The following is a 22,314-nucleotide window of genomic DNA, read 5'->3' as shown; positions in this document are numbered from 1 at the left end:
GTGGTTTCAAATAATTTAACGATGGGAAGTCCCTTCCACCTACCATCCATGGAGATTTATTTAACTACCGATGCTTTAGTTTTCAACATTTTTATTGATGATAATCAAAATTAGATATATTCCATATCTGGCCTAAATAACATATCAACATCATAGCATACATAACAGAAAGCTAGTAAGTAAGTCCGTCATCAATTTTTTGCTTTCACCTTTTCACCCCCCCCCCCCCCATCCTCCCCCCTCCTTGCCCCTCTCCCCTCCCTCTCGTGCCCCAGGGCTTGGACTCTGATAGTCCTAGGGCACCCCCCCTCCCCTAATGGCTGGAATTCCCTGCAATGTGAGCCCCACATTCCACCCCGTTAATGCTGCCCCCGATTCCTGATCCCATTTTCGCTTGATTTCTGCAAAGTTTTTAGGGGGCTTACGCCTAACCAAAGCTTTATGGAGTGCTGACACCGACATTCCCGTGACTTCCATTTCCCGGAAAAAATCTTGTAATTTGCTTCCCAATCGTTGCCGTAGCAAGTCTGGATCTAATACTGAAATGTAATGTTTAACTTGGGCGTACGCAAACCTAGCCCCCCAAGCCACCCCGATCCGAGTCTGTAGTTCCTCGTATCCTATTAAATTCCCTTCTTCTCTTAATAGGTGTTCAATCTTTGTTATTCCCAACCGCTCCCACTCCAAAAACGTTGGGTTATCCAGGCCTGGTACGAAAGCTGGATTCCCCCTGAGGGTCAACTGAACTGATGTCGAGGGATTCCCCCCCACTGCCTGTACCAGTCCCTTCCATGTCTCTCGTAGGGATTGTAGTATCGCACTATTCCTCAGGTAGAGTGGGAGTTGCTTACGTGTAAGATGTAACAACGAAAAGAGTTCATAAGGATCAAAGTGTTCCCGTTCCATTTTTATGGGAGTGTAATTGCTAGTTTGTGTGAACCAGTCCCCCAAGTGCCGGGTCAGGCAAGCCTGGTTATATAAGGACAAGTCCGGCAACCCCAGACCGCCCTGTCTCCAACCTCCTAGCATGTAGGAATATCGCAATTTAGGTTTCTTCCCCGCCCAGCAGAATTTACTGAAGGACCTATGTATACTTTTCAGGTCTTTGCGCGACAATCGGATCGGTATTGTCTGCAACAGGTACAGCCATTATGGAAATAGGATCATCTGTATCAGATTCGCCCTTCCCCTCAGCGATAGGGGAAGAGGTCCCCACTTCTCCAGCTGCTTCTTAGTAACCCCCATAAGAGCCGTATAATTTATAACATGTAACGTCCTCAGGTCCAGGGTCAGCCTAATTCCCAAATATTTAAATGAGTCCTCCGCCCAACTCAGGGGAAAGTCCCGACCCATCTTTCGCTTCACTTCTGCGGATGATGCCAATGCCTCTGATTTAGTTAAATTTAAACGTAGGCCTGCAAAATCACCATATTCCCTTATAATTTCCATTAGAGCCGCAAAAGAGGCCTGCGGGTCTGTCAACAGTACCAGTAGGTCATCCGCAAAAGCTGCTATTTTAAATTGAGATGGCCCTACCTCTATCCCCTTTACCGACGGGGTGTCTATGATGTCCCGAATCAGTGGGTCTAGAGACAGTACAAATAAAAGGGGGGACAGCGGGCATCCTTGTCTCGTTCCCCTGAATATCGGAAAGGTTCGTGATTCCATCCCGTTTACCAAAATCCTGGCCTGAGGGGAATGGTATAGGGCCCGTACTGCTGATATGAACCGCCCGGTAAAACCATATGCCGTCAGTGTGGTGAACACGAAATCCCAATGGACCTTATCGAACGCCTTTTCGGCGTCGAAACTTATAAGTACGGACGGTGTCCCTTTCCTACCCCTTATCTCCAATGCTGTTAATATTTTTCTAAGGTTTTTTGCTACTGTTCGCCCCTCCACGAAACCCACCTGCGTCTCATGCACTAGCCCCGGCAACACCCTTGCCATACGATTAGCCATGAGCTTGGCCAGTATTTTCGCCTCTACATTTAGCAGAGAGATAGGACGATAGGATTCTGGCTGCTCTGGGTCTTTACCTGGTTTTGGCAGGACTACAATCTGCGCCAACGCCAGATGGGGCGGCATTTCCTCCATGTCGATTATTCTGTTAAAATACCGAGTCAGGGTTGGTATTATGTCTTCCCCCAGCATCTTATAAAATTCTATACGTAATCCGTCCGGGCCGGGTGCCTTGAGTAATTGGCTCCTCGCTATTACCATAGCTACCTCTTCTTCCTGCACAGGGCGATTTAATTCCTTCACATCTTGTTGTCTCAGGGAGGGTAAGTTAAGATTGTTCAGATAATAAGTCCCTGGGAGCCCTTGATCTAAAGGTTGTTCATACAATTGATTATAAAACTTATGGAAAACCTCAAAAATAGCCCCATCGGCACGCACTTTCCCCCCTTGGCCATCATTCAACTGAAGCACCCTACCTCCCCCCCCTTAGGGCGCGCCAATCTGGCCAATAAGCGGCCTGTCTTATTTCCATGCTTGTACAACTGGTATTTATAATAGGTTAGGGATTTGGTGGCTCTTTGGTGTAACAGCTCATTGAGCGCCACTTATAATTCCATTAAACGAGCTCTATGCTCCCCCTTATGCGTTCGACCAAACAGTTGCCTGGCCTTGCAGACTTGGGCACTTAGTCTCAGTATTTCTCTGTTCCGCGCTGAACGTGCGAAATGTGTGTAGCTAATTACTTCCCCGTGGAGCACCGCTTTCGCGGCATCCCAGAATAATACCGGACTGTCCCTATGTTCCCTATTCGAGGACTCATGCTCGCCAGCACTCCATAAGCTTCTCCCGCAAACCCACATATTTATACATCTCCACTGGAAATCTCCAAGAACCGTGCCCATGAGCCTTGGGTCCCATCTCCCAGTCCATACTCACCCAGGCGTGATCCAAGATTGTATAAGGCCCAATTTCCGCCTTAGTTATTTTGCCGAATAGATCTTGTGAAGTTAGGATGTAATCAATTCGCGCCTGGGTGTCATATGCATGGGAGAGGTGTGTGTAGTCCTGTTCCATGGGGTGCAAGGTTCGCCAGATATCAATCAAATCTAATAGGTTCCCCAATCTTTTTAGGCCTTTATTTGATGCCCCCAAGTCACTGCGGACCCTTTGAGAACAATCGAGCTGGGGGTCCCACACCGTATTAAAGTCTCCACCCACCACTACCGGTACCCCTGGGTGATCCATTAGGTGTCCTACCACCTCCTGATAAAACTTCTTATCATACTGGTTGGGGGCATATATATTACCAAGTAGGATTTTTTGACCCTTGCTCTCCATTTCCACCACCACATATCTCCTCCCCTGGTCTACATATATGGGTTTAATCGCTGCTGCTACCCCCTTACGAAACAGCACTGCCACCCCCCTTTTTTTCCCCTGGGCTGCCGCTGCCACACACTCCCCCACCCACCACGTTTTTAATTTAGCATGTTCCGCCTGACTGAGGTGAGTTTTTTGCAATAGGGCAATATCAACCTTATGCCTCTGTAGTTGCTGTAAAATTTTTGTTCTTTTTATTGGGGAGTTAATGCCTCCAACATTCCATGTTACCAACTTTACCATATTTGTGTTGTTGTGAGATACACAATGATAGCGTCCCTATAACGAGACTCGAGCAGGCGTCCCAGCCTCCGCCCCCCCAAGTCAACTCTAGTCCTCCCAAATATATTCCACTTGTCTCTTGAGCCTTCTGCTGATTTATTTTCCCCTTAAGCGTCCGTCTCCATATCGTATTAATCCTTTATAAGCTCCACTATTCCCCCAGCTCCCCATCCCCCTCCCGCCCGCTCCCCACCCCCTTTCTGTACCCTACCCCCCATTTCCCTTGCTCCCTTCCTGGGAACCATCATGTGTAGACACCCTTCCTCTTCCTCCCCCTCCCATTTCCTCAGAGTTTCCCCCATAGACTCCTAGCTTTCCCCTCCGAATTTTATCCCTGTTCCTCATCATACACCCCAACAGTAATCAAATTTTGTCCCCCCTATACAACAAGAACATTTTCAACTGTTAAACACTTAAACATTAAGACCTCCAAACCCAGCCTTAGCTCAATGTCCCCATTTTCGTAGCTTAAACTACCCAAACCTATGCATTCAGGTCACTGTCCTCCATCTTGATTATGGTTTCTGCCAGCTCGTGTTCCACCCTCAGTTCAGGTCGCCGCGCCTTCATCTGCCTGATCCGCAAGCTCTGTTTCCAGCTGGGTTACAAAGTCCTTCGCTTCCTCAGCTGACTCAAATGACCTTGTTGTCCCCTTGTATGTTACCTTCAGTGTAGCCGGATACATTAAAGTAAACCGCACCTTCATGGCATACAGTTTAGCACACAGTCCTGAGAACGCTCGCCTCCTCCCTGAGACTCCTGCTGAATAGTCCTGAAAACACAGGACTCTCTTATTTTCATAAGTTAGGGCACCCTCCGATCTTGAGGCCTGAAGAATATATTGTTTGTGTGCAAAGTTCAGCACTTTCATAATAATCACTCGCGATCTGGAGCCCTCTGCCTGGCGGGGACCTATGCGATGTGCTCTCTCTACTCTGATGGGACCCATGCTGGCAGGGAAGTCAATCTTGTCTGTCAGCCATCTTTCCATCGTACTTGCCAGATCTTTACCCCCCATGGTCTCTGGGATCCCCACCAAGCGCAAGTTGTTTCTCCTGGATCGATTCTCCAGGTCCTCCACTTTTTGCTCCAATTCCAACAGCTGTTTCTTGAGGCTTTTCTGTTCTCCTTCCACTTCCGTTACTCTGTCCTCCACCTGGCTGGTTCTGGTCTGAAACGCCACACATTCTCGGGTCAGATCGTCCATGCGCGATTGCAGCTTCTCCAGCTTTGTATCTAGCTGTGTTAACCGCCTCTCCAGCATCTCTTCCAGCACTGCGGTCATCTCCGAGGTTATCTCCGCGACCCAGGCAGAGGCAACAGAAGAACCAGCGCTATGCAACGGAGACGCCATATTGGATTCCGCCGGCTTGTTTCTTAGCTTCTCTTTTTGCGCTTCTTTTGATGCCATTTCGGGACTCCCGATTCTCCTGCTTGACTGCACGGTGTTCCGCCTGTTGCCCGCTGTCGAATTATTTATTTTTGGGTTATTTATGTTCGGCTCGATGCGCGGGGGGAGAATTCAGGGGCCGGAGAGCTCTTCACTTGCGACCTCTCTCCGGCATGGCGTCACGTGATCCAACTACCGATGCTTTAACTCATGACTAGGGAGCTCATCTTCAGGATTTTCACACCCAGGGCCAATGGATGGCAGCAGAAACTTCTCTCCACATCAATGTTCTAGAACTATGAGCAGTATTCTGTGCAATACTCACATTTGCGTACCTTCTCAATACTCACATTTGCATACCTCAAAGGATAAAACCACCTAAGAATAGATGGTTCACAGTAGGCTCAGGCAGACTTATGACCATGTGGCACAGAAGCATCCGCCCTCATAAGTATTGCCCCTACAGAATACTTTTGCTCCATTACAGCACTGTAATGCCCCTGAAAATAGAACTGAGGCAGAACAAAAAACAATGAAGATGGAACAAAAAGCAATGAAGGTGCCCAAAGAGAAAAGACACCCCCCCCCCCCCCCCCAAAGCACTAATATTGAAATTCATACCAGAAAACTGTTGCTACTAGGGGATTCCATTTTCAGAGCATTAACCTTGAAACACAGTTTAAGGGGGCATGCAAAATGACATGCCTTCCAGGCTCCTCAGCTACCAGGAGTACCAAGTAAATAATGACTGTAATCAGAGAAGAAACCAAGGAATCAAACACTGTTGTTGTTATCCACCTGGGAGCAAATAACCTGTCCAGTAATACCCCACTTGCAGCGCAGAGAGCTTTTCAGGAGCTGGGGGAGGGATTAAACCCTTTGGTACAAACAATAGCGTTTTCTGAAGTACTACCTACTTTTGGAAAGGGAGAGAAAAGATTGCGAAATACTGAAAATTTCAATAGCTGGCTCAAAGCCTGGTGTCACCAAGAAGATTTTTAGGTACATAGGAGGATGGGGCAATATATGGAAAAACAAGACTATATTGTAACGATGGGCTGCATCTCACTGTGGCAGGAAAAAAAATTCTTGGGGAGAAATTTAGTCAATATGTTTCTAGGCATTTAAACTAGAAGGAGGGGTGGCATACGGAAGCAAGCCACTTCAAGTGGTCACCCCCTGCTAAAGACAAGGTGTGACAGTAGAAAAGAAATCAATGAAAACAACAATCTTAGCAAATCACTTTTTACCAACACAACAGGAAGTGAGACTAAACACAAAACTAAACAGAAGACAAAAATGCCACGGAAATGTAGATGGAAAGCAATGACCACAAATGCACGCAGTCTAAGCAACATAGTTCATTAATCTGCAAGCCCTGATGTTAGAAACAGACTTAGACATGTTGCAATCACAGAGACATGGCTCAATGATTCCCATGAATGGGATGTAAACATACCAGGCTATAATCTATTTAGGAAGGATAGAGATGATCGTAAAGGTGGAGAAGTGAGCTCTGTATGTGAGAAACGATATCACAGCGACTGAAATTATAGGGGTCAGGGGAAAGGAAGAAGCGATATGGATCACCTTAAAAACAGATGATGGAATCTCTGTCCACAAGGATGTTGTCTACAGACCTCTGACATAATCGGAGGAACTAGATAAAGATCTGGTTACAGGTATCCAAATGTTGGGAAAGAAAAGAGAAGTGGTGTTGCTGGGAGATTTCAATCTGCCGGATGCGGATTGGAAAGTTCCATCTGCAGAATTGAAAAGAAATAGAGAGATTGTGGATGTTTTTCAAAGTGCTCTGCTCAGACAAATGGTGACGGAACCCACGAGGGAGGGAGCAACACTGGATCTGGTACTCACAAATGGGGAAATTGTGTCAAATGTCCGAGTGGGTGCCCACTTGGGCAGCAGTGACCATCAAATAGTTTGGTTTGATATAACAGCTGAAGTGGATGACAGCCATTCAAAACTCAAAGTCCTGGATTTCAAGCATGCTGACTTTAGTAAAATGGAGAAATACCTGAGGAAGGAGCTGATGGGCTGGGAGGACGAACGAGAAGTGGAAGGGCAGTGGTCCAGGCTGAAAGAAGCAATAAATACGGCTACAAACCTTTATGCAAGGAGAGTAAACAAAAGCAAGAGAGAAAGGAAACCAATATGGTTCTCCAAGCAAGTGGCTGAGAAAATAAAGGCTAGAGTTGGCGTTCATGAAATATAGAAAAACTCAAGAAGAGGAATACCAGATGAAACTGAGAGAAGGTAAGACAGAGATACGTCTGGTGAAAGAGGAAGAACAAACGGCTGGAAATATGACAAAAATTTCTTCAGGTATATTAGCAAAAGAAGGAAGACAAAAATGGAATTGTGAAACTGAAAGATGCTGTGAACCGCTATGTGGAAAATGATGAAGAAAAAGCAAATGTGCTAAACAAATACTTCTGTTTTCTCAGAAGAAAATCCTGGAAAAGGACCATGATTGACTGGCAAATTAACATTTGAGAATGGAACGAATATAGCACCATTCATGGAAGAGAGTGTTTCTAAACAACTTGAAAATCTAAAGGTGGACAAAGCCATGGGACCGGACGGAATCCATCCCATGATATTGAGGGAGCTCAGACAGGTTCTGGCGGGTCCTCTTTTGCTTAATTAATGCTTAGAGATGGGGAAGAGCATATGTGGTTCCTCTTTACAAACATGGTGACAGAAGAAGCTGGGAACTACAGTCTGGTAAGCCTCACCGGTTATTGGAAAAGTAATGGAAGCGATGCTGAAGGAAAGGATAGTGAATTTCCTGGAATCCAATAAGTTGCTAGGTCCAAGACAACATAGTTTTACCAAAGGTAAATCATGCCAAATGAGTCTCATTGAATTCTTTGACTGAGTGACCAGAGAATTGAATCAAGGACATGTGCTAGATGTAATCTACTTAGATTTCAGCAAAGCCTTTGACACGGTTCCTCACAGGAGGCTCTCGAAAAAAACTTGACAGGCTGAAGATAGGACTCAACTTGATGAACTTGATTAGGAATTGGTTGACGGACAGACACCAAAGGGTGGTGGTTAATGAAATTCACTCGGAGAAGGGGAAAGGTGAGTAGTGGAGTGCCTCAAGGATCGGTGCTGGGGCCGATTCTGTTCAGTATATTTGTGAGTGACATTGCCGAAGGGTTAGAAGAAAAAAGTTTGCCTTTTTGCGGATGATACCAAGATTTGTAAAAGTAGACACCCCGGATTGAGTGGAAAACATGACCTGCAGAAACTAGTAGAATGGTCTAATTTTTGGCAATTAAAACTCAATGCAAAGAAGTGCAAAGTGGTGCACTTAGGGTGTAGAAATCCATGGGAGTTATGTGTTAGGCGGTGAGAGTCTGATATGCACAGACAGGGAAAGGGATCTTGGGATAATAGTATCTGAGGATTTGAAGGCAATGAAACAGTATGACAAGGCAGTGGCTGTAGTCAGAAGGATGCTAGGCTGTATGGAGAGAGGTGTAACCTGCAGAAGAAAGAAGGTGTTGATGCCCCTGTACAAGTCATTGGTGAGGCCCCACCTGGATTATTGTGTTCAGTTTTGGAGGCCATATCTTGCCAAGGATGTAAAAAGACTTGAAAGTGGTGCAAAGAAAAGCTTCAAAAAATGGTATGGGATTTGCATTACAAGATCTATGAGGAGAGACTTGCTGACCTGAACATGTATACCCTGGAGGAAAGGAGAAACAGGGGTGATATGATACAGATGTTCAAATATTTGAAAGGTATTAATCCGTAAACGAACGATTTCCAGAGATGGAAAGGCAGTAGAACTAGAGGACATGAAATGAGGTTGAAGGGGGGTAGACTCAGGAAAAATGTCAGAAGATTTTTTTCATGGGAAGAGTAGTGGGTACTTGGAATGCCCTCCCTTGGGAGGCGGTGAAGGTGAAAACGGTAACGGAATTCAAAAATGCATGGGATAAACACAAAGGAATCCTGTTCAGAAGGAATGGATACACAGAAGCTTAGCGGAGATTGGGTGGCAACACTGGTAATTGGGAAGCCAAGCTAGTGCTGGACAGACTTCTATGTTCTGTGCCCTGAAAATGGCAAGGACAAATCAAGGTCAGGTATACATATAAATTAGCACATACGAGCTTATCTTGTAGGGCAGACTGTAACGACCATTCAGGTCTTCATCTGCTGTCATCTACTATGTTACTATGTTCTTAAGAACAAATCCTTTCTTCTCCAAATGGACAATCGGGTAACACTATTTTATTTGAAAAAACAAGGAGGGAGGGGATCCCTACCCCTGCGTCTGAAAGCTTATCGCTTTTGGAGCATCCTAGTAAATCTACAGGCATCTCTACAAGCTTCTTACATTTCAGGCCCTTCCAGTGTATTAACAGACAAACTAAGCAGAATCCTTCTACCACAGGAATGATGGATAAACACAGATGAACTCTATTTAGAAAATAGATGATAGGCTGGAAATGGCTTCAATTGCAACTGCACTAGCTGGAACCAAGGATAGTGCTGGGTAGACTTTTACAGTCCGAGTCTCACAAATAACAAGACATATTCGGATAGGCTAGAGTGGGCTTTGATGGTAACTCCAGTAGATGGAAAATAAGGACAGGTCAGGCAGACATCTACTGTCTGTGTCCCAGAAACACCAAAGAAAGACTCATGATATATAATATCACATTCATTGTTGATTTAATCATGAATTGATAATGAGTGTGACAGTTGGGCAGACTGGATGGACCATTCAGGTCTTTATCTGCCATCTGTTACTATGAATGGTCTCTGGATTCAACCAAAGGGCAACAAATTTTCCAGCAATCTAGAACCCCAGTGCTTCAAATCACAACTTCAAATGCCAGAAGTTTTGTTTCAGACCACCTTCTAATCTCCATCCTCAAACAGATCCTTTCCAACTTCCGTGGACAAAGGGCCTATTCTGTGCCTTCCCTCCCTTCCCACAAATTCCCAGAGTCATACGCAAAGTCGTTCAAGATGCAGCGACCATAATTTTCATAGTTCCAAACTGACCTCAACAACCATGCTATCCTTGGCGCTTCAAACTCTGTCAGCACTTATCTCCCTTGGAGTGCATCCATATCTTCTAACTCAGCAGAATGGCAAAGTCCTACATCCCAATCCCAAAAGGTTATCCCTTGCAACTTGGAAACTCAAAGGAACACTCGCTGCTCACCTTCCTTAACAGTCCAAGATATACTGAGTGCTGCTAACAAACCGTTTATCCAGAAATTATGTTCCCTAAAATGGAATAGGTTTCTAATCGGTGTGCACAACACGACTAAAATCCAATTTCTAACTGTATACAGACTTTGTTTTATTTACTTCATCTCACCAACGAAAATTTGAAAACATCCTCCATTAGAGTCCATCCCTCAGCAATCTCAAATCACTACTCCAAGTCACAGACTACACTACTTTTCTCTCACCCTTTGATTAAAAGATTCCTGAAAGGTTTTTTTCACTTTCATCCACCATTCAAACCCCCACCTCCATCATGAGATTTGAATCTCGTTCTGTCCCAATTATTACTTCCCTCCTTTGAAGTTTTAACCTCAACTTATCTACAATTTTTTCTTACATAGAAGACTCTTTTCCTAATAGCAATCACCTCAGCCAGGCGAATCTGTGAACTTCAAGTGGAAGTACACCATCCTTCATATACCAGAATTTTTTCCCATCAAGGTAATGTTGCATACCCATCCTGAATTTTTCTGAAAGTAGTCCATTCTTTCCACTTTAACCAGGACAATGTTTTTCCAGGTCCCCCCCCCCCTCAAAGCCTCATTCATCCTCAGCAGATGCAACTGCTTTTTAACATATTTATATATGGCCTAGAGATGGGAGTAACTAGTGAGGTAATTACATTTGCTGACGACACAAAGTTATTCAAAGTCGTTAAATTGTGGGAGGATTATGAAAAATTACAAGAGGACCTTTCGAGACTGGGAGACTGGGCATCTAAATGGCAGATGATGTTTAATGTGAGCAAGTGCAAAGTGATGCATGTGGGAAAGAGGAACCCGAATTATAGCTACGTCATGCAAGGTTTCACATTAGGAGTCACTGACCAAGAAAGGGATCTAGGTGTCATCGTTGATGATACGTTGAAACCTTCCGCTCAGTGTGCTGCTGTGGCTAAGAAAGCAAATATAATGTTAGGTATTATTAGGAAAGGAATGGAAAACAAAAATGAGGACGTTATAATGCCTTTGTATCGCTCCATGGTGCGACTGCACCTCAAATATTGTGTTCAATTTTGGTTGCCGCAACTCAAAAAAGATATAGTGGAATTAAAAAAGGTGCAGAGAAGGGCGATGAAAATGATAAAGGGGATGGTACGACTTCCCTATGAGGAAAGGCTAAAGCGGCTAGGGCTCTTCAGCTTGGAGAAAAGGCGGCTGAGGGGAGATATGATAGAGGTTTTTTAAATAATGAGTGGAGTTGAACAGGTAGACGTGAAGCATCTGTTTACGCTTTCCAAAATTACAAGGACTAGGGGGCATTCAATGAAGCTACAAAGTAGTAAATTTAAAACGAATTGGAGAGAATATGGTAAAGGTGGTTAGCTTAACATAGTTTTAAAAAGGTTTGGACGGTTTCCTAAAGGAAAAGTCCATAGACCATTATTAAATTGGACTTGGGGGGGGGGGGGGAATCCACTATTTTTGGTATAAGCAATATAAAATGTTTTGTACTGTTCTGGGATCTTTTTGGCCACTGTTGGAAACAGGATGCTGGGCTTGATGGACCTTTGGTCTGTCCCAGAATGGCAATACTTATGTACTAGCCTAGGTTTTCTTGCTGCTCCAGTACAGTTTACAAACGTATCTTCATATATTGTATAGGACCATTGTGTAGAAACATATACTACAGGTTCTTTGACCCCTGAAGCAGTCACACACACACCAAAACATGGACTTGTTGGGTCCTCAATGTGTTGATATTTCTGATTGTATTAATGGTCCTACACACTGAGATTTTGGAATCCTCTTTTTGTTTTTTGTTTTTTTGCCTCATTCCTTTTGTGGTGTTTACACATCCATGAGATTTGGACGCTCTCCTCTCTTCTCTCCTTAAACATACAAATAGAGAAGCTAGACAAGGATCTGATAGAGGATATTCAAAAGATTGGTATGAAATTGGGAGGTGCTACTGTTGGGAGATTTCAACTTGTGTGATGTGGATTAGAATGTCCCGTCTGCGGAATCATAAAGAAGTAGGGAGATTGTGGATGCCTGTCATTGCCTTGCTCAGACAAATGATGACGGAACCCACGAGGGAAGGGTCGATGCTGGATCTAGTGATCACGAAGGAAGGAAGAGTTTGTAATATCCGGGTGGGTGCCCACCTCATCACACAATATGGTTTGATACAAGGGCGAAGGCGGAATGTGGACGCACAAAACTAAAAGTACTGGATTTCGGACATACTGATTTTGATAAAATGGGGGGAGTACATGAAAAAGGAGCTGTTGGAGTGGGAAAGCATAGGAGAAGTGGAACATCAGTGCTCAAAGCTGAAGGCTGCTATAAATATGGCGACCAATCTTTATGGCGAGGAAAGTAAACAAAAACAAGAGAAACGGGAAGCCTATATGGTTCTCCAACCAAGTAGCTGAAAAAATAAGAGTAAAAGAGGCTTTGTTCTAGCAATACAAAAGAATGCAACGAGAGGATCACAGAAAAGATCATCGGATTAAACTCAAAAAGCGAAGAGGAAAATACAGCTAGCAGAAGAAAAAATGGCTAAAGATGTAAAGAGAAGTGACAAGACCATTTTCAGATATATTGGAGAAAGGAGAAAAGATAGGAATGGAATTGCGAGACAAAGATAATGAGAATGGTTATGTGGAGAGTGAGGAGGATAAAGCGAATGTGTTAAACAATTACTTCTCTTTGGTGTTCTTGGAGGAAAATCCTGGTGAAGGACCGTGGTTGGCTGCTGAAGGATTATCTAGGAATGGAATGGATACTGTGCCGTTTACGGAAGAAAGTTTATAAACAGTTGGAGAATCTGAAGGTGGACAAAGCTTTGGGGCCGGATGGGATACATCCAAGGATACTGAAGGAGCTCAGAGAGGTCCTGGCAGGACCTCTTAATTTATTTAATAGATCTTTAGAGACTGGAGAGGTTCCGCGAGATTGGAGATGAGCGGACGAGGTCCCTCTTCACAAAAGTGGAGACAGGGAAGAAGTGGGGGGATGTTCTGTTCCAGGTTTCCATGCTTATGTGGTAGTAGTTTTGCTTAGGGGAGGGACAGGAAAGAGGGAAATAAGATTTTTGCACCATGCTGAAAACTGCAGTGTTAGCATGGGTTTTTAGTACTGCAGCAATTTGCATACTACTAATTAACTGAATCAAGAGGAAAACATTTTTATTATGATTATGAATTTTAAAATAATACATTTCAAATAATTCTAAAAGTACAGAGAAGTGTAATAGAAATTAAGACTAATACTAAGTAATTTAAAAAAAGGGCAATAGTAATGCATTCAAAGTGTCAAGCCCACGTAAATGACAAGAACAAAAAGAGCAATCACAGGGAAGTACACCCCAGTCTTAACACTCAAAACTCTAACCTGCCCAATTGTTCTTCCCTATACCCCACCCTTCAAATGCCAAACATTGAACTGGTACTAAGGAAACTATTTATTTATCTCATTTGTACCCCACAGTTTCCCAACAGTGTCATGCTCAATGTGGCTTACAATGCACAACAGAGGCATGCACCAATTTAGTAAAATGAAGCTAATACAGCAAACCTACAAGAGATAATGGGGAAGAATAGGAATGGATGGAAGGAGAAGGGAAGCTTAGAGGGAAGGGGGATATGTCCAAATGTCTCTAGATCGGAGTGCTTCCAGCAGTGGAGACACTGGAAGAGTCCGCAGGGTAGGCACTTCTGAATAACATGGTCTTCAGTGCTTTCCGGAAAGTTAGATGATCTGTAATGGTTTTGATGGTCTTCGGTAAAGAATTCCAAAACTGAGTGCTAATGAAAGAGAAGAAGGTAGCATACGTGGACTTGTACTTGATTCCATTGCAGTTTGGATAGTGAAGGGTAAGATATGAACGGGAGAGTCGGAACGTATTCCGAAGCAGTAGGGTGATGAGATCTATCATATAGCCAGGTACTTCACCATAAAGGATTTGGTGAACTAGAGAGCAGAGTTTAAAGCTGATACGATCTTTGACAGATAGTCAATGTAGTTTCTTTCAAAGGGGTGCTGTATTTTGGGCTGTCTGCAGTTTAAGAAGTTGCTGCTTACATCCAGCATACACTCTGTTACAGTAATCCAGGTGGCATAGTACGACGGACTGTATGAGGCTGCGGAAGACCTCTCGAGGGAAAAATGGTTTTATTCTTTTTAGTTTCTACAGCGAGAAGAACATCTTCTTTGTGGTGGCGTTAACGTGCTACTCGAGTGAGAGTGAGCGGTCGAGGGTGACTCCTAAAATTTTGAGGCTATCTAGTATAGGAAGGCGTAAGGTGGGGGTGATTAATGTGGGAGGTCTGTACTTGCTGTGCCGAGAAGATAATAGTAGGCAGTGGGTTTTGTCAGCATTCAGCTTGAGTTTGAAAGAAGATGCCCAAAAGTACATCGTAGTTAAACAGCAGTCCACTTCTCTTGAGATCTCGGACAAGTCATTTTTGAAGGGGATATAAATAGTAACATCATCAGCATAAATATGCGGGTGAAGTCCTAGGTTACCTAAGGTCTTGGCCAGTAGAATCATCATAATATTGAAGAGAGTTGGCAACAGTGGAGAGCCTTGATGGACTCCACAAGTTGCTTTCCACGACTTTGATAGATCTGAGTTGGCGATTACTTGGTAAGTTCTGGCAGAGAGAAACACCTTGATCCAGTTATGAACATGTCCGCAGATTCCTAGGCTGTCAAGAAGGTTCAGCAGTATGGTGTGATCAACCATGTCAAAAGCACTTGACATATCGAACTGTAATAACAGTAGACTTTTGCTGTGAGCTATCTCCTGCCGAAAGCTGTTAAGTAAAGTGATGAGCACGGTTTCGGTGCTGTGATGGGAACGAAACCCAGACTGAGATTCGTGAAAAACAGAAAACTGGTCAAGATAGTCTGTAAGTTGTTTCATCACCATGCTCTCCATCAGTTTTACAAAAAGTGGTATTGAGGCAATAGGCTGATAATTGGTAAGATCACTTTTTTTCTTGGAGTCCTTTGGAATTGGTGTGAGTAATATATTGCCATGTGCTACAGGTGGAATATCTGAGCAAGTGGTGGTTAATGAATTAAAATCTGTTAATTTATTAACAAAGTAAAATAGTTTCCTTAAGTCTCTGAAGTTTGGACCTATTTCAGTTTTGTAGTACTGACGCTTAGATTGTCGTATTGAATACTTATACTTTCACTGCGCTTGCTTCCACGTGTGAAGAGTATGCTCATTTTTATTTCCTCTCCAGGACCGCTCCGCACATCGAGTAAGTATTTTAAGAGTTTGGAGTTCTTCATTATACCAAAGCGTCAAGTTCTGTCGGTGTGTTGCACGAGTGTGAACTGGAGCTAAAACATCTAGGACGGTTCTGCACCTAGTATCCCAATAGAAGTGGAAGGAGTTAGAATCTGTATTAGCTATCCAGTGAGTGTCATAAACCATTTTCCAAAAGTCCCTAGGGTCAATCTTATCTCTAAAACTGTAAGGTATATGTCCTGGTGAGCGTCGGGTACCCTTTTTTTGCCCTAAAAGGGTTTTGTTTAGCTTGTAGTGATCGGACCATGGAGTTTCTGTCCACTTAAATTTTTTAATGCAAAAATTATTATCAAAGGCCAACCGGTATGAAAGAAGATCGAGAGTATACCCTTTGGTATGGGTAACATGTAGGGATGGTAAAGAAAAGTCCCATGAGAGGAGGAAATCAGTGCAATCCCGCACACTTGCTGATGTAGTATCTTCTAGGTGGAGGTTGATGTCACCTACAATAATAATGCTAGGACTAGTTAAACATACGTTGGAGACAGTCAGTAAAGATAGTTCGCGATTGATTCCAATTACCAGGAGGTCTATAAAATAGAATGCAAGTTAAATAGCCATGTAACGATTTGTTGGTGATTCTCAAGGAGGCAATTTCAAGATGAGGAGTTAGTGAATCTGCTGTAATATCAACAGTGAAATGGGAGCGGTAGATCAGAGCAATGCCACCTCCTCTTCTTCCCTGGTGAGACCAATGTATTATTTTGTATCCTGGAGGACATAAATCAAGAAGAATGGGATCTTGTTGGATAGGAATCCACGTTTCAATGATAAAAAAAAAGCAAGTCAAGGCGTTCCACCGAGATCCAGTCAGAGATAATAGTTCATAATGTTCATAGACTCATGTTTGTAATTGCAAAGAGTCCAGGAGTACAACTTCTTTTTATTTTTTTTTTTAATACATTCTCTAGGAAACTGTGTACTTGAAGCTCAGCACACTGTTCTGATGCACAGCTGCTTATGTCGTGCTCAGAAAAAGCACCCTACCAGTCAGTTTGAGCATAAAGCTAACAGAAACTGATGAGTAAGGTATTTCTTCCTCTGTCTTCTGTGTGAGGAGAGGTACCATGGCCTTGGCTCTGTCCCCTCATATAACTTATATACTTAATAAGGTGAAACTAGAACTGTAAATATAAATGTGAGACATTCTCTCTTTCAGTAGAGCTTACAGTCTGGAAATAAGTCAGTGACAGGGGGGAGGATAGCTTTGCAGTCTTGTCTCCTCCACATGAGGAAAAGAGAGGTTTGCTGGCGGTGTCCCCACCTTATACCATGTGAGGAGATGGTTATAGAGGGATGATTTCTAGTACAGCTTCACTTGCTGTTGGGAGGATAACTTTTGGCCTTTTTTTCCTTTTTTTCCTTTTTGTGAGGAGATGATTGGGACGGTTTTCCCTTAACCCATCACAGATTTAACTCTCTAGTCATCTCTCTCTGAAATAAGTCTGATGAAGGGAGTGCCACTCTGAAATCACATGTTGCAGTGGGCCTTGGAGGTTCCCCAGTGAATTCAAATTAGCCAGCTGTCACAAAACAATGGGATTACACAGGAGCACCACTGGGTGGAGCCAGGGCAAGCATTCAGTGGCACAACAGCTTCCCCTATCCAGATGCCTACTGTGCCCATTAGGAAATATGTCTCGATCCTTAATGCATTTTTTTGTGTGTAGGGGCCTTTTTGGTGAATAAGCAGGAATGAATTGGCTTATGCTTTTGGTCTCTTCATTCTTGCTTCTCTCCCTTGTCCCTGTCTCTGTGTAAAAAAAAAAATCCATGTGAGAGGCAGGGGTGTGCTCATTGTCCTAGCCCCCTGTGTGAAGAGTTGGTACAGACTGAATCACTTGCTGTCCTGCCACTCCCTTCCCCCAACCCATTATCTTAACGTGCTCACTTCTCCTCAGATCATGGGTGCTTTGGGAACAGTATGGACTCCTGTCAGCAAACCTCAAGCAGCAAGAAAGGCATGTTCACTGATGATCTTCACAAACTGGTGGATGACTGGGCCAGAGAGACAACAGGCAGCTCCCTCCTGAAGCCAAGCCTCAATCAGATAAAGCAGAATCAAAGCCGACTGGAAACAGAATGCTGGAATAAAGCATATGAGGTAGGTCTTGCCTTCTGTTTTGGTGCTGGTTTGTTCTTGTAATTTGGAAGATGTGATTTGGAAATTGCCAATGCCCAGCTGGTTTGTGTTCCTTTCAGTCTTTCTTGCTCCTCTCTGATTTAACAAGGGGTTACAGATGTTTAGCTGAGGCATAGCTTTACAGTATCTCTCCTCAAGTCACTTCACTGGCTTCCTATCCGTTTCCACATACAGTTCAAACTCCTCTTATTGACCTATAATAAGTGCATTCACTCTGCAGCTCCTCAGAACCTCTCCACTCTCATCTCTCCCTACATTCCTCCCCGGGAACTCCGTTCACTGGGTAAATCTCTCTTATCTGCACCCTTCTCCTCCACTGCTAACTCCAGACTCTGTTCCTTTTATCTTGCTGCACCATATGCCTGGAATAGACTTCCTGAGCCGGTACGTCAAGCTCCATCTCTTGCTGTCTTCAAATCTAAGCTAAAAGCCCACCTTTTTGATGCTGCTTTTGTAACTCCTAACCCTTATTCGCTTGTTCAGAACCCTTATTTTATCATCCTCACTTTAATATTCCCTTATCTCTTGTTTGTCCTGTTTGTCTGTCCTAATTAGATTGTAAGCTCTGTCGAACAGGGACTGTCTCTCTTCATGTTCAAGTGTACAGCGCTGCGTACATTTAGTAGCGCTATAGAAATAAGTAGTAGTAGTAGTATCCACATAGATAGAACTGGGTTGCATACATAAAGAATTGATCCCTGTGGGAAGAGAGTCCTTGTCATTGTACAGTAGTGATACTTAGTTACCAGATTCAGGTAGTTAATCATACCAGGTTCCTGAGAACATTATGACCCCTATAGTAGCTGGGGTTTTTGGGAGGGGACCTAGGTAGCCATAAATAGTCATGGTGCTATAGCTTTCGGATAGACTAGTTCTAATTTGAGCTACTGTATAAGCTAAAGTAGCAGGGGGAAAAAAGAAAAACTGCCAGGCCAAAATAAGAGAACGGATGGAAAATTAGGAGGCATACTTTGATGTGTCACATTTCTTGCAAAGTACAGGCTTCATTGAACATTGGTATCTGAGTGCCTGATTGGGAAAAGTGTCATTACGGAGTTTGCTTCTATAGTAGTTGCATCAGGCTTGTCAGTGAGAGATACGGTAGGGGAAGGCACTGGGATTCTGTATCCATTGGAGGTGCTGATGATATATTTCTTTTTCTTCTAGAATCTGACTTCTTCTGTGGGATGTGCCTCTGGCTGGATATCTTCTCTCCCGCCTATTCATGGTGCTGTGCCAGCAGTGCTACCTCAAAGTGTCCCCGTACCACATTTCCCAGGGGCAGCATATACTGTGCAGCACATCTGCCAGTACAGCAGCATAGGAGGCAGCAGCTACCCACTGCAATGGGCAGGCACAACCCAGCCACCGGTTATTATTCCTCCTTCACCACTGGGATCATTCCAACCTGGCATCAACCTACAGGGGTACCCAGCAGCACCAGTTCAGAAACCAGCTACAGTGCCCTCTAATCCCAAATGAGCAAGACTAGAGAAGAGATCACTTGTATGCTGCAACCTTTGAGAAGACGCTGCACTTTTTTCTCCATGCTTGGATGTGCTCTGTCATCTCTCTTTCTTTCTCTTTTGTGTTTCTTCTGGTGGCTGGATCCAGCGCTGAACTTCACAGGTCTAGCAGCACAGTTTGATGTGTTCTGGCAATTTCTCCATGTGCTCCTTTTTCTGTTGACAAAAGTTGCTTTGAAAAGGCTGCACTAGGTATCTCAGCATATCTACTATCTTTGTAACTACTAGGAATTCCCATCTTTAGCTTTTCAGCTTCCCCGAGGCCACTGAGTTTCTGCTCTTTAAATTGCATGTCAATTTACTATGACACAAAGGAGAGAGGGGAGAAGTTCATCTGCCTCCTCCACCCGCCAAAAGAAGTTCAACAGACAAAATATGCTCCAGGACTGAGGAGGCAGGAGTACACGGAACCACTGATGGTCATGGCCATTTGAGTTCTTACCTCCGTGTTACAGATAAATGAGCCTATGCTGGACCTTAAAAAGGTGCAAAAACTACAAGCAGGAACCCCAAACCTCTCTCTGGATCCTGTTTCTCCAGTGTACAAGCTGCTGTTTACTGATGTGGCTGGATCACTAGCTATTATCTCTGCTTGTAATATGCACCATTGGTCTTTGCATCTGGAAATAGATTTGTAGTTCTTAAGGGTAATGTTTAAATACTGGCTTCTGGAAGAGAAATAGTACTTGTAGAGACCCCAGCAGCAGGGAGCCCCTTTCTGCAGCACTCAGCTGGGTTCTTGGAGTTTCTTCAGGTGTGCACATTTTTTAGTTTACTAGCAGTGGGACTGTAACATTTTCCCAAATACGCACATGCAGAGGCTCTTGAGACACAGAATAGATTGAGCAAAGATTTTCTTTTGCTTGCCCACATTTTATGGACCTTAGTCTTTGTTACAGAGCTTTTGTGTCTGGGTGGACATGCAGTGTCTTGGCCTTTCCTCCCAACATCTCCTGCTACTACCCACACAGCTCCTCCTCCACAGCCTGCAGACTCTTGCAGTGCCTTGGTGTATTTAGAATCTTTTCAGGTTTTAGCTGGAAAGGAACAAATTGTCACTGTAGTCTTCTGAAGTTTGGAAGATGTTTTATAGTGGACTGCTGCATGGCAGTTGGCAGTGGCTAACTTTGTACAGAAAAGAGGGTGGGGGGGTTCTTTCAAAAGGCTGACTTGTTTATGAAGAATTGATAAGTATTCATGACACCAATTTTATTTTCACTTTGAATTATTTGTATTATTGGGTGGAATTTGCTTCTGAGCATAGACATCGACTGTGAATACTGAAACGTTTTGTACTTGAACTGTTGACACTGATTTTGCAACTTGTGCTTTTTCCATCTTTTATTTGCTCACAAAACTCTTGTTTCCTCACAGTAGGTACATTTTCTTTCTGGGGGGGAAAAAGCCAGAAAAATAAAACCCCCATAAACTTCCTCAGGATGGTAATATATCACTCGGGGCCTGGGATGAAACACTTTGTTTCTGTGATAGCAGACACTTCCATTTATTTTTAAATTCTTTCTTGTTTAAGTTTATGGAGAGGGGTGGGTTATACTAGCATTGGCTGTTTGTGGTCACAAGATGGGAGGGAGCTTTTCGTATTTATTTTACTGCCTTGTTTTCTGAGTAGAATACCAATCAGAAAACAAGTGATGCTATTTGTTTATTATTTATATAAAAACTGTGCATCAATTCCCATCCTTTCAACTTTGTGAAACCTGAACTGAGCCTAAGGACCAGCAGCACTTTCTTTGATTGTAGCCATTTTGCCTATATTCTATGTGTTGATGCTGTGGTATGATTGACTGCCTCCATTATTTACGTTTTCTTGCCATAGCAAATGTAAACTCTCCGGAAGGTGTGCTGTAAAGGATATCTGTGGTCCTTCAGTCCTTTCTGGAATGTATCACTGGTACTGCTCCAGTCTCAGCTGCTCTTCAGCGGCTGCTACATGTCATCCAAATTTTACTTTTGTTTTTTCTACCTCATTTTGGTGTTAGCTAGAATGTATGCAAGGACACTGTTGCCTGTAGGAGCTTGCATTTTGCCTTTTAGTTGTGGCCTTGCAGGGCTTAAACCTGGCCCTGTCATTAACTGTGAAGAATTGTATGGGACAGGCTGGGTGGTATGGTAGCATTTTTCATGATTTTGTTTAAACTGTAACTTCATGCTCTCCTTACCTACCAGCATTTTGAGTGTCTTTAGACTAAGTGGAGAGGAAGTTATCCCAATGAAGAAAAGGAAAGGGAATGTGATTATACTTAAGCTGGTTTGAAATTTAAATTAAAAAAATAAAAATAGGGATATAAAATGTAATATTGTAAGTTTGTTTAGATCTTTACTGAGTTCTTCACTCTCCTCTTACTCTCTAGAAGCTGGCTCTGACCAAAGCGGCACACTACAGCTAAATGCCAGCAACCTGTAAAATTCACCAGCTCCACACAATATTGTGTGTCATTGTGTTGTGAACAAGCTGCAGCTGCTCAGAATAAAGACATGCCAGCCCTTTAACAGGAAAATAATTATTAAAAAATATTAAAAATCCATCACATTCCTTCTATTCTTTTTTTTTTTTTCCTTTCTTAACAATGTAGTCATGCTGTTAGCCATTCTTATTTTTTTTTTTTTTTTTTTGGAGGGGGGGATTTTTAGGTAAACAAATAAAAAAATTGAAAAGTTAAAGTAACTTGTTTATAAAGGATTTGCCGCTTTAAATTTGCAAGCTCTTCTGCCTGGTTAAATTTTAATGTACGTATTTTGATTGTTTCCTTGAGTGTCAATAGATATTCAGGATTTATTTTTCTCCAGAATCGTCCTTTTGTTTGACTCTTATAATATTCTATGTCATTGGAAGACCAAGACAGAGATTATCTCCAAAGTGTAATTCTGAAACTACCATCAGCAGACGTCATTCAGTTGTGATCCTTGGCCTATGTTAATAACAATTTCTTTTGTCAAGATTTTTAACAGATATTTGATTTTTGTTTAATCTGTACAATGTATGGGTTTCTTTACATGCATTTTCCTTTTTCAAGTACTGTGTGCCATCTGGAAATTGATCTTTATACTGCAAAAGTACTTGT

The 22,314-nt window shown here is 43.2% G+C and overlaps 1 protein-coding gene across 1 annotated transcript in view; it reads left to right on the top strand.

Annotated features, from left to right (window-relative positions):
- Positions 1–21,671, top strand: part of WNK3 (WNK lysine deficient protein kinase 3) — a 584,725-nt gene extending 563,054 nt beyond the window's left edge. The window contains 2 exon segments of the mRNA XM_030194275.1: positions 17,464–17,666; positions 18,873–21,671. Coding sequence (XP_030050135.1) covers positions 17,464–17,666; positions 18,873–19,187 — 518 coding nt within the window. The 3' untranslated portion in view covers positions 19,188–21,671.
- Positions 21,672–22,314: the final 643 nt, after the last annotated feature.

The sequence above is a fragment of the Microcaecilia unicolor genome, chromosome 2, assembly GCF_901765095.1.
Source record: "Microcaecilia unicolor chromosome 2, aMicUni1.1, whole genome shotgun sequence".
Taxonomy (NCBI): Eukaryota; Metazoa; Chordata; class Amphibia; order Gymnophiona; family Siphonopidae; genus Microcaecilia; species Microcaecilia unicolor.
The sequence above is the reverse complement of the archived record's forward strand: the minus strand, read 5'-3'. Positions and strand labels throughout refer to the sequence as shown.